This window comes from Cervus canadensis, chromosome 5 (genome assembly GCF_019320065.1).
Source record: "Cervus canadensis isolate Bull #8, Minnesota chromosome 5, ASM1932006v1, whole genome shotgun sequence".
Lineage (NCBI taxonomy): Eukaryota > Metazoa > Chordata > Mammalia > Artiodactyla > Cervidae > Cervus > Cervus canadensis.
Window position 1 is genome coordinate 68982763 of NC_057390.1, and position 12051 is coordinate 68994813.

At 46.9% G+C, this 12051-nt stretch overlaps 1 protein-coding gene across 1 annotated transcript in view; it reads right to left on the reverse strand.

The window, feature by feature from the left end:
• Positions 1 to 12051, reverse strand: part of DPYSL5 (dihydropyrimidinase like 5) — an 87181-nt gene that overhangs the window by 16508 nt on the left and 58622 nt on the right. The window contains exons 3-8 of the mRNA XM_043469141.1: positions 8584 to 8742; positions 6367 to 6546; positions 5477 to 5545; positions 3283 to 3327; positions 1382 to 1457; positions 332 to 488 (exon numbers count right to left, since the gene is read on the reverse strand). Of these exons, the coding sequence (XP_043325076.1) occupies positions 332 to 488; positions 1382 to 1457; positions 3283 to 3327; positions 5477 to 5545; positions 6367 to 6546; positions 8584 to 8742 (686 nt within the window). The remainder of the gene's footprint in view (positions 1 to 331; positions 489 to 1381; positions 1458 to 3282; positions 3328 to 5476; positions 5546 to 6366; positions 6547 to 8583; positions 8743 to 12051) is intronic.

Below are 12051 nucleotides of genomic sequence, written 5' to 3' on the forward strand. Positions count from 1 at the left end.
AGAGTCTACATCCTATAGCTCCCCAGTGGTCTTCAGTGTATGATAGCAAGGTCCTTTGAAATTCTGAATAGCCACTGTTCACAGTTTTACATGCACTCTTTACTTGTCACCTCAGAAGCTCTCACTCCCAGTCAAATGGTCATAGGAGCACCATGGTATGGTAGAGGCTTTGGAGAAGGTAACAAAAGCAAAACTCATCCTCTGGACACAAGGAAACCAAACTTAGGTTGGATTTGGGGCCTCTACGATATCACCTTAAAGGTCTACAAGTGCCCAGCATGGCCTGAATTATGACACAAGGCTGCATCATGGTCCAGCCGAGGTGCCTTACTTGGCCAGCAGGCTCATGAGGTAGGTTGACGTGTTGGTGTCCAGTCTCAGGGGAGGCACCGTGACGTAGGCGGCCGCGTGGGACCAGTCCTGGTGGTAGTAGTGTAAGCCCGTGAGCGTGGCGTGTGCGGTGGTGGTCTCAGCCAGCACGACCTTCCCTGGAAGAAGAGGGGAGTCCGACCATCACCAGGAGGCTAGTGAACCTGGGGGAGCATTGGTCTGAGCCTCTCCCTGGGCAGGAAAAGGAGCTGAAGTCAGAAAGGAAGGGACTAGCCTGAGCTCGGCTGGGCGTTGGAGACCTCAGCTGGGGTCAAGGCCAGAGTGCTCCCTGGTCGCAGGAGACAGAGGTGGAAGGCTGGGTCCACAGTGCAGGTGAGACCCTGGAGGAGGTCTAGCTAGAGGAGAGGTAGGAGGTGGGATGCGGAAGGCAGTGTGGCGGGAGGGCTGGAAGGCTCTGATTTATATCCCCAGGTCCGTGACTGTGATCTTTTACACCTGTTATCAGCCCCTCATCGGCACCCTGAGCTGGGCCGAGAGTACAAGCATGGACAAAGCCTTTAGGTGTGGCCAGGTGCTCAGACACACAGGTGTCCCAGGGCTGGTACACTGGGTCCCTGAAGGGGATGTCCAGCTCCAACACTGTCATTTCCCCAAGGACTTCCCAGGCATTTCCCCTTGAAATGTTCGCTGGAACTCATCCAGGATTTTATGTTGGCTACTAAGGCAACCACTAGCAAAACCCAAGAGACCAAAAAAAAAAAAAAAAACACAAAAAACAAAAAACCAACTAATGAGTGAATTAAAACACTTGGAAAATTTTACCAGTCTGAGGACAGGTGACAGACACTTCTGTAAAGCTGTTATGCATACATGTGAAGAGGAAAACACTGATTCTAAAGGACCGACCCCAGGCCTGTGCAGGAAGACAGCAGGGGAGAGAAGGGCAGGGCAGGCTCAGGGCCTGGCCTCAGGAGCTGGGAGGGAAAGTGCATGGAGCTGCTGGGCGCCCCTCACACAAGGGCTAACAGCACAGCGCACCCTACTGACTCACCTTGCATCTTAGCAGCTGCAATAACATCACCGGCTGAGATGCTGGACACGTTGACCAGATAGATGGGACAGTGAGTCTAAACACAGGAAACATGGTGGGAAGGAGAGAGCATCAACCCCATAACTTAACAGACATCAAGATGACCAGATCAGATTAGTCCTGGCCCCGGCACTCCCCCCCGCATCACTCAGCACCCTCTTAGGCTGATGGTCTTCTGCACAGAATGTGGGCCGGGTGGCTGCAGGCTTGAGAAACCCCCCCAAAACAAGGAGGGGACAGGTGGTTCCTGGCACCAGAGCCCACAAGGGGAAAATCTGGGTAAGATGTCGAGTGCTGAACCTCACATATTCTACCAGCCAACACCAAGACTATTTACAATTTAAAATGAGGGACTTCTAATGTCCTGTTCATGAACGTGAAGACCTAGACACAGTTGTGTATTATGTCCCATATCTAAAATTATGATGCCTGCCATCTGAAGGCTGCTTTATCAGCAGACAGAATGTACCCTACCCTGGAGAAGAATGTTACACAAGAGGTTCAGGATTCAGTCTACATCAGACAGGACCAGTCTTACAAATGGACACCTGGATTATAACACTGATTAGCTTTTCCTCTACTGAACTGTGCAACCATGGTCTACCGTCTCACTTCTCTGGGAATATGTCTGAGCTAAAAAAATGAGGAATTGCCCTTTTGTTGTTCAGATCTTTCCTTATTCTGGGGTAAGTTTCCATCAGGAAGTAATTGCTAGCATAATTATTGTTATAACAGTAAAATGATGTCCTTGTCCAGCTTCTAGACTTGAAAAGGGCTAATGGAAAACTTTCCCCAAATGTTATTCTAGTGCCTTCTTATCAAATTAGGAGGATAGAGAATTTAGGAACTGGCCTGACATTTGAGGTGCTTGGTACAAGTTTCCCAACTAATTCTGGGACCAACTGAACCTCTGACTTTTGTGTTCCCCTGGTGTCCCTAACACCACACCCTTCACTCTCTGCTCACAGCCTTCGAGGTAGCTCAGGCCTTTCCAGAGAAGTTCTCAAGTGTGAGTGCCCATTAAAATCATTAGTGGGCTTGTTAAAACATGGATTGCTGGGCATCACCCCCAGTTTCTGATTCAGCAGGTCTGGACAAGCCTGAACATTTGCGTTTCTGAGTTCCTATTTCTAATAAACAATGTGGATGCAGCTAGTCCAGAGACCGCACTTAGAAAACTAGTGTTTTAGAGAAGGTAATTCAGATTGTCCGAGCAAAGAAAGGGAACCCGCTAACAGTTCAGGAGAGGAAATGACCTTGATACAGTGTTCTACTGGGTATAAAGTGCTTTTCCTTCCATGATTCCTTTGATCCTCACAACCCTCCTATAAGGAGTGGGTGATAACATCACTCCAATGAAATAGTCTATTGGAATGGTTGATTGACTGGCATGTGACTGGAAGCTTGTCTTTGGTCAAGGCCCCACGTCTCTTGCTGGTTCCCACCACCACACTGCATCAGTGCCCCCTCACCCTGAACTGTACCAAGAAAAAAGTCATGAATGGCCGAGAGCTAGAGGTCTGAATCGTGAATCTCTAAGTAAATAACTTTGTTCCTCTAGAAGCAAGAGGTTCCAGTTGCCATGAGGCTCTGTGGTCCCCACCTCCCTTGGGAGTCATTTCCACTTAAGCAATGAACCAGGTGCCAGTAAACTCAGTGGGGTGGAAGAGAGAGCCAGTGGCAAGGAGCACTCCTGTCACGGCTATGGGAATAACAACGTTTGATTAGCAAACGATGTCCATTTGGGGTCCTGTGAGCCAGACCTGGTGGTAGCACCCAGAGCAGACTGGGACTCCACTGTCCAGGTTGGTTTCTGACCCCACAGTTGAGAATGGGCTGAGAGTGAGCTGGGGTCTACTTACTCTGTTTGCAATGGTGATAACTCGGTGAGTAGCTTCTGCTTCCAGCTGTTAGGAACAGAGGAAAGGAATAAAACAAACTTCATCATCTCCTCAAGCAAGCTTACCTCTGCGTGATACCCCACCTTGTAGAAAGTGCTGGAATGTCTGACTCAGAGCCGGAGGGGCTAACTGAACCCACAGGCAGTGGCCTGGGAGGAAGCCCTGAGCAGGGGCATCAAGCTCCAGCCACCTCTGTTCAAACCAAGAGCACCCCAGGACTTAGTGTTCCAGGCGTGCCTTCGCTGGATGCTACTCAGGGCTTAATTCAAAGGCAACAAAACAAGGGCAAACAAAAACATCTCCATTGGTTTCTGGTGCCTTCTCTCCACAGCCATCTCAGAACTGTAGCCAAGGAGCAACACTGATTGATTTTAAGCTGGAAATTAGCCTAGATCAGGATTTCTGAACCTTGACACTATTGACATTTTGGGTGAGATAATTCTTTGTGGTGGAGGCTGAATGGACATTGTGGGCTCTTCAGCAGCAGCCCCTACCTCTACCTACTAGATGCCAGTAACATCCTCCCCCTGAGTTGGGATAACCCAAAATATCTGAAGCTCCAATACTTTAGCCATCTGATGCAAAGAGCCGACTCACTGGAAAAGACCCTGAGGCCGGGAAAGAGTGAAGGCAGGAGGAGAAGGGAATGACAGAGGTCAAGATGGTTGGATGGCATCACTGACTCAATGGACATAAGTTTGAGCAAGCTCTGGGAGATGGTGTAGGACAGGAAACTGTGGCATGCTGCGGTCCATGGGGTCGCAAAGAGTCGGACATGACTGAGTGACTGAATAACAAATTATCTCTAGACATCACCGAATGTCCCTGGGGAGCAAAATCTCCCCAGGTGCTCCCCTTTAATCAGTAGATGAAGATGGTGGTAATTCTTGCTTTTATTACCACTACAGTCAGTGCCTTGCTCCTCTCCTGGCAGAACTCCACAAAGTGCAGTCCTGTGCCCATCACCCGCCCACCCCTGTTTCACAGGCACTCTCAGTGCATTGCCTTTATTGAAGTTGGTGTGTCTTTACCAACTCTGAGGTGCCCAGATTGGAGCTACATTCAAGGGCTCGGACAGACAGGGACAGACCCAGGTGGGCTGATCAAGTATAAGCTGACTTAGTTCCTGTCAGATGGTAGAACCATCACATCCTGTCTCCAGCTCTTCATCCCTCAAGGCTTCCCCATCAATCCTTCATGGGCATCCAACCACCACTATGCATTTAAGGCTTTGAAGAAACAGAAAATAGCTTTCCCCTCACCAGCGCTGGGGGATATCTGAACAGGGCCATAGGGCAAGAATGCATTATTTATCTAATGTGATCCTCCAGAGTCAAATTCTTCAGAAAATGGGAACTGGAGGGCATTTGTGTCAACATCCTGCAAAACCATGCAAGGGTAAAATCAGAGGGCAGAGGAAGGGCAGGCCTTAGTTACCATTCTCAGCAACAAATAGGAAAAGAGGGAGAGAGCACACACATGTGCCTCTTGTTTCTAGTGGGAACAGTCCAGAGTTTTCCTCAGACACTCAAAGGGATCTCAGCCCCCAAATGCTGATTCACTGGCTTATAGCCTGGAGTTTCTTCTAGCAGCCGAAGGCTCTTTCAGTCTGTCTTTTCTCTCCCGATTTGATTTTGGCCACTGCAACCCCTGGCATGCTCACACGGCCTCTCCCAGACCCTTGACATCAGAACCCAACCCAGGTGGGTCTGTTCCCCAAAGTGGTCTTCCCCAGGGAAGCTCGAGGCCTGGTCAGCTGTAGCATAGCAGCAGCGTAGTAGTAGTATTAGCTGCACACTCCTGTCCGACTCTTGGCGACCCCATGGACTGAAGCCTGGTAGGCTCCTCTGTCCATGGAATTCTCCAGGCAAGAATACTGGAGTGAGTTGCCATTGCCTTCTCCAGGGGATCTTCCTGACCCAGGGATCGAACCCAGGTCTCCCACATTGCAGGCAGATTATTTACCATCTGAGCCACCAGTGAAGTCCCAGCTGTAGCATGGAGGAGGCTGCTCCTTGGGAAGCTTCCAGATGGGAATTTCACCCATGGAGAAAGCAATACCATACAACCTGTATTCACTGATGTCTCGTGCATCCTAAAGATTCTATAAATCTATAGGAAGGACGTTGACAAAGAACGCAGACGTCTTTCTCACCTCCTCTGGACGGCTGATCTCAATGCCTTCTGGGCCTGTGATACCCAAATCTAGTGCTTCCTTTGCTCCCTGAATAAGAGCAAAAGAAAGAAAATTGAGAGAGAATCAGAGAGATACAAAAAATATAATCCAAGGGACTATACAATATGCTCAGCTCAGCCCATGTCAATAAGCTTGCTGCTTTTCTCACTTCTATAATCCTCATCTTCTAAAAAGGGCAGGATTAATACAGGGCTCCCCTGAGACTCACTTCATAATGACTGAAAATATTTTTTTCCTCTTAGAAATACAGTTCAGTCATCAGCCAGCAGGCCTGGTACACTAAAGACAAGCACTCTTTATTGATCTGAAAAATCAGAATTTCCTCACTGGAAATCTAGTTAAATCTCCAGCTTCTAGAAATGCCTAGATTAGCTTTCACCCCAAGTGTCCTACTTAAGATCCAGGAGTAAAACGGGGCTTGTCTGTCTTGGTCCCAGTGAGAAGATCTCTCTAATACCTCTGCTCCTCTGAGGAGGTCCAGGAAAGTGGAAGGCTGACTCTTATTTATTCTGTATGTCACATCTCATTAAAAATACTTCTTAGAGATGCTCCACATTCCTTTGTGGTAACCAAATTTAAATATCATATTAGAATGAAGACATTATCATTCAAGACTTAGAAACCTTTTTGAACTACAAAGGAAGATTTGTTTTTTTATAGACGCTAGAAAAGTTTGGATTTTTGGGCAAAGAGCTGTCATCTGGGGTGTTAACATCTCACACTTTCTTTTAGAATTTCTTATAGAATTTGTTTTATCTGAACCCTGTAGGATGGGTCATGGGTGGTCAGGAATTCCCCTGAGAATTGGTGCCCCGCCCCCTCTTGCCCAATATTCTCTATTGCCTTGCCTCAGCCACGAGCTCCCCATTTTCAGCATGGACTCGGGCGATGGCTCCAATATCCTTGCAAGCATGAAACACTTGGTACAGTTCGCTGTCCCGAAGCATATACAAGTCCTTGTAGGTCATGAACATCTGAAACGAGTTGACTCCCTTCTCCCTCACCAGGGTCTCCATTTCCACTTTCACCTGGAGAGCAAAACGCAAAGGCAATGTCGTGTGAGTACAGGTTATCAAGAGGTTGGCTGGCGGATGCTGGCCCAGCGTGGAGCAGAGGTAGCTCAGTGGATGGAGTTGTCGCATGACCACCCGTAACCTCATAGTATGTCACTCTCCTCCCACTCCACAGGCTGCTGTGAGGTCACGTGAGCAAATGGATGCGGAAGTGCTTTGAAAATTGTCCAGCATGCTACAAATATAGAAACGCTATCTGGGCATGTTTCTCATATCACATGAGCTTGTCTATGTTTCTGTCTCCAAATCAGCCTTGTTGGTAAATGCACTAATGACTTTCATACCTTGGTCAGTTCCCTCTATCACCATAATGGAAGGGGTGTTACAGAGAAGGCATACTAATACTAAAAATCCAGAGACCTAGGGAAAAATATAATTTAGGGACAAAGCCAAACATGAAATAAAGCTATGTGAATAAGGAGATTGATCCCAATACTATTTATACTAGGGGAAAAAATGGAAGAAACATTGGTCTGACAATACGTAAATAAATTGTGATTCATCTACTTGACAGAACACTAGGTGGCCATGGCATTGATGGTCATGAAGACCATGCAGCCAAATGGAAAATGCTCATACTGAAAGCAAAAGAGTTACTATGTAAAAAGCAGGTATGAAAAAAGACCAGAAAGAAATGAGCTAGAATAGCAATAGTCATTATACTGGGGGTGACTGGATTATGAACTTCCTTTCTTTTCTGTTTTTAAAATCTGTAATTAAAAAAATTTTTTTGATTACCATAGAAAAGAATTTAAAATTCTAGATACATGAAAATCCCCACAGTCTTTGGGGACTTAGGGATGACTGGCTTGGCCTCAATGTTGAGGATCTGAGTGGATCCTTGATTCCAGTCCCTTGCTGGGGGAGGGAAGGGAGAGAGGCTCACGTAGGAGGGATCACCCACCCAGGAGGGTATCTGAATTGGACAAAACCTCCATCTAAGATAAGGGATGGCTGACATTCAGTATAGATGGCATCTTCTGCCCGGTACCAGGAGGGGAGTCTTCATGTGGGAGGTGGGTGGCTCTGCAGCCTTTCATGAGCACCCTTTTGGAAGTAATGGGCGAGACTGGCTGAATCTCACGATCAAGGCTTATACTCAAGGGCAGAAGTGCAGTCAGGCTTTTAGTTACCAGCTCAGAAGGGAATCAGGCTCTTTAGGTCAGAGTCCCCAGCTGGAGAACTTTGTAAAATCTCTTAATACTTGTTTATTTTTAAGATCCCAGGGCACCAACTCAAGTACTGGCTCATGGTGATTAATGAACACTTGATGAAAGAATGAATATTCGGTCTGCGTCCCCGGGGGCAATAAGCAGAAAAAACTCCAGAAGTGAAGCAAAATCTAAATGCCTGTGAATCTGTTTTCAGGAAGAACAAGGAAGTGGGAAGCCAAGGAGCGGGGCTTGGACTCTGGCCCTGGGGCCTGGGCAACCGGAGGTCAGGATAGCCAGGGGCACAGAGGCTGAACTGACACAGGGCCCAGTGGGAGGTGGCCTCAGGGCGCTTAGAGCAGGAGCTGGGGCCCAGCAGGAAAGAAGCACCCATTCTTTCTGGGTAAGATGGTAAGATCCATTCTTAACAGGTAGCACTGAGCCAGGACAGGACCCTCTGTTCTGAGACCTCAGTGCTGTTACTTCCAGCACAAAATGATTCAACCCTGGGGGCTGACCCCACTACTCAGCAGCAACCCCTTTGGTGTCAGTGGTACCTAATGTAAAGCGTCAGGACACGCTGACAGCCTGGTGGTCAGAGCAAGGAGCTGGTGCTCCCTGTGTATGTGCTGGAAAACTGGCTTTTTAAATTAAGCAAGACAGCCCCTGCCACAGAGAATCTTAAGTGTTTTTTGTTTTAGCATTTGGGGGAGTTAGGATGCTGGTGGGAGGGGCATTCCTCACTGTAGGAGAGTGTCACCCACAGCTGTCTCCCATCAAATGGCCCCTCCACCAACAAGAGCACTGGTTCTCCTTTCAGGGTTCCACCCAGCACTGTTACCTTGGGAGCCCACCAGGTGATCCCCACGTGCAGGGCATAGTCACAGCAAACCTTGGGGTCGGCCAGACCCCGGCACTTCTCGTAGGCTTCCACAAGGGAGGTCTCCTTGTCAGGCAGGACATGGCCAATGATCATGGTGGTGCCTCCAACGAGTGCTGCCTGAGGGAGACGGGAAAAGCCATCTGGTTACATCTCTACCCCCATCTGAGTCGCTGCATGGGAAGACACTGGGTCCTCAGGTGGACATTCAGGACAACCACTGACTCTCCCACACAGGAGGCAGGGAGGCCCAAGTGCAGCAGTGTTCGGGAAACTGCGAGGAGCTGGAGTTCCTGGGTTGCACACAGGAGCCAATGTATAACCTACATCATTACTGTGGATCCAACACACAAACCTTCTTCTTCCTCATCTTAGGTTGTGGCTCGGTGCTTTGGAAAAACCACTTAGTGTGTTTCCTCAGCCTCTATTTGCCAATGAGACAATTCCCCCCAGATGATTTCTGACCAACTTGAATACATGAGTGAAGTCAAGTGAAAGTTGCTCAGTTGTGTCCGACTCTTTGCGGCCCCATGGACTATACTGTCCATGGAATTCTCCAGGCCAGAATACTGGAGTGGGTAGTCTTTCCCTTCTCCAGGGGATCTTCCCAACCCAGGGATCGAACCCAGGTCTCCTGCATTGTGGGTGGATTCTTTACCAGCTGAGCCACAAAGGAAGCCCTGAATATATAGATGAGGTAATTGTATAATATTATTTGTAGTATTACCTAGTTACAGATATACATGTAAACCATAATGAAATTATAATAATATTATTTTAGTTACAGATATATATGTAAACCATAATGAAAAAAATATTAATTTGAATATATTGTTTTGTTTTATTCTCTGACATTTCATTAAGCAATTCTGGTCAAAGTTTTTATAGACATTTCAAATCGTTATCTTTGTTTTCAGTTTTTCCAAGAACATTAACTTTATCTCCATTTATTTGTTTGAGATAGCATTTTAGGTCCCTGTATGATTTATCAGTGAAAAATTACCCAGGTGTGATCCCTGGGTCAGGAAGATCCCCTGGAGAAGGGAATGGTAATCCATTCCAGTATTCTTGCCTTGAGAATCCCACGGACAGAGGAGTCTGGAGGGTTACAGTCCATGGGGTTGCAAAGAGTTGGACATGACTGAGTGGCTAACATTATCCCTATAATTTTAAAAATATTTTGATGCAGAGTCTTTACCTGTACCATAGGAATAGCTTCCTCATTGGATGGCTGTGAAAGTCAAGAGGAGCATCACTTTGTAACGTTTTGTCCTAATATGTGTATGTAAGTATTCAGAATTTAGTTGTTTGTCCCTGTTTTCTGTGTGGGAGGGAATCAGCCCAATGAGACTGTCTTGACGATTTCATGCTTCTCTCTTCAGTTAAATCCTTCATCACAAATCAGAAATATTGCTGGGGAATAAGGAACTGAAAAATATTAGTTCAGTGGCCAACAAACAATTAAAATGAAAGCTCTTGCAACACTGATTTTCCATGCTGACCCTGGCTGGGTGGGTGAGACTTGTCCCCCTGTTGTCCTGGGAGACGCAGGGGCCTGACTTCTTTCATAGCTTGAAGTAACCAACAGAGGGTGCTAGTTCTTTGGTTCACACATAGGAACCCTGATGTGGGAGGCAGAGAGATAGAGGAAGGGGAAGAGCACCAGATTGTAGCTTTACTAGCTGGCTTCTATTTCGGATTTGGCTGGATGGTGCCAGGCTGATTCACCCTTGTAGCAGGTGGTTGTAGTCTATTTTGTCCTGAAATGCATTTCTTGCTTTTATGTGTGGACACGGGGGTGTCTGGTATATTGGGATTTTACACACTAAATTGTTTTACTTCTTCTGGGGTTCTAGATTGTTTTCCTTTGCACTCCCTCGTCCATCTGTGGCCTTGCATCAAAAAGAAGGGAACCTGGAAACAGCACAGTGGAATAAGAGAGCCAAGACAGTTCTTAATATCTGTGGGTTTCTGAGAGTAGAACAGATCTACCTGCTGAATCTTTAGATTGGCTCAGATCAAGCTAACAAACTGTTACATAGAATATATTCTAGGCACCTACTCTAACCGATACAACTTCATAATGACTGAGAAGGCCAGGCTTGAGTTCGCAATTCTCAGAGTCCTTGCAGTTCTGAGATACACTGCAGGAGATGTTGGCCTCCAGCCTCTGTGTCTGCCTCCAGCCCACACCCCCAACCCTGGATCCGTCCTGCAGCTGCAGATCTAAGCTCTGCTCACCCCTGCAAGATGCTGCCCTGGGACTTGGACACAGCAGGGGTCTGGCTCCCAAGCAGACAGATATAGGCTAACATAGGCCCTGGCAGTGCTGAGACCCTTTGTCAGTGGATTCCAGGGCCCCAGAGGGTCCAGGATTTTGGGACAGTGGGCTCTGGGCCTGGAGGTCACCTGGAGTCCAGAGCTCACGGCAGAAACTCCTCTTGCCTGGGTCCAAGGATAGTAACTGAAAAGTGTTCTGGAAGGAGTCAGAAGCATCCAACAGTGGTCCTGACTATCACATTTACTGGTTGTAATCCTGTGTGTCTGCTCTGCTCTGCGCCTTACCTCTGCTCAGAGAAGGTCAGGTGGCAATGGATGTGAGAGCATCTATCAGCTGCAAAGGGCATATAAATAGCTGGAACAGTCATTACTGCTGTTACCCCAGGCCTCAAAGCAAGTTTAACAGGAGTAAACATTCCTCCAAGTGCAGGTTTGGAGCCCAGAGCAGATGCTGGATGCATGAGCACTCGTTTCCTCCCAGGCAAGATACACACAGAGCTGACTTCTAAAATATGCACAGCTTCCACCCACAGGATGAATGCCGACAAGCTCAGTCTTCACGGGAATGTGGTATCACAGATGTGACAAACCTTTTTACTGTCATCCCACACAAAACAGCCCTTATAGAAATCAAGAGCAGAGCGTGACCCAATCCTGTTCCGGAGGCTTTCAGAAGGATGATGTTTACGATAATCAAAAGGAAATGTGACTGTGTGACTGCTGAATGTTCAGAACTGTGTTTATGCAAGAAAAGGAAGCTGTGAAAGATCTTTAGAAATCGGTAGAAATGATGTTCAGTGAGGCTAAGTCTCAACAGGGAACAGGGGTGATGCTATAATGAGTGAAAAAGGCAGCATTCAATATGTGTACCCAAGATGCTTTAGAAGTGTGTTTAAATACACACACACACACACAAAGAAACAAAATGGAAGGAAATATACCAACACATTAACAATGACTATTTTTGGGTGATGCGATTCTGAGTAATTTATTTTTTTTCTAATTTTCTGAAATTTCTCTCTTAGACTATATTACTTTCATAATATACATAAAAATAAATTTGAGGGAAACTAAAGCTATTTAAAATTTAGTCAGCCATGTTTATGTGCTTAAAATACTTTCTTTTAAAGTTATGAAACATTTCAACCA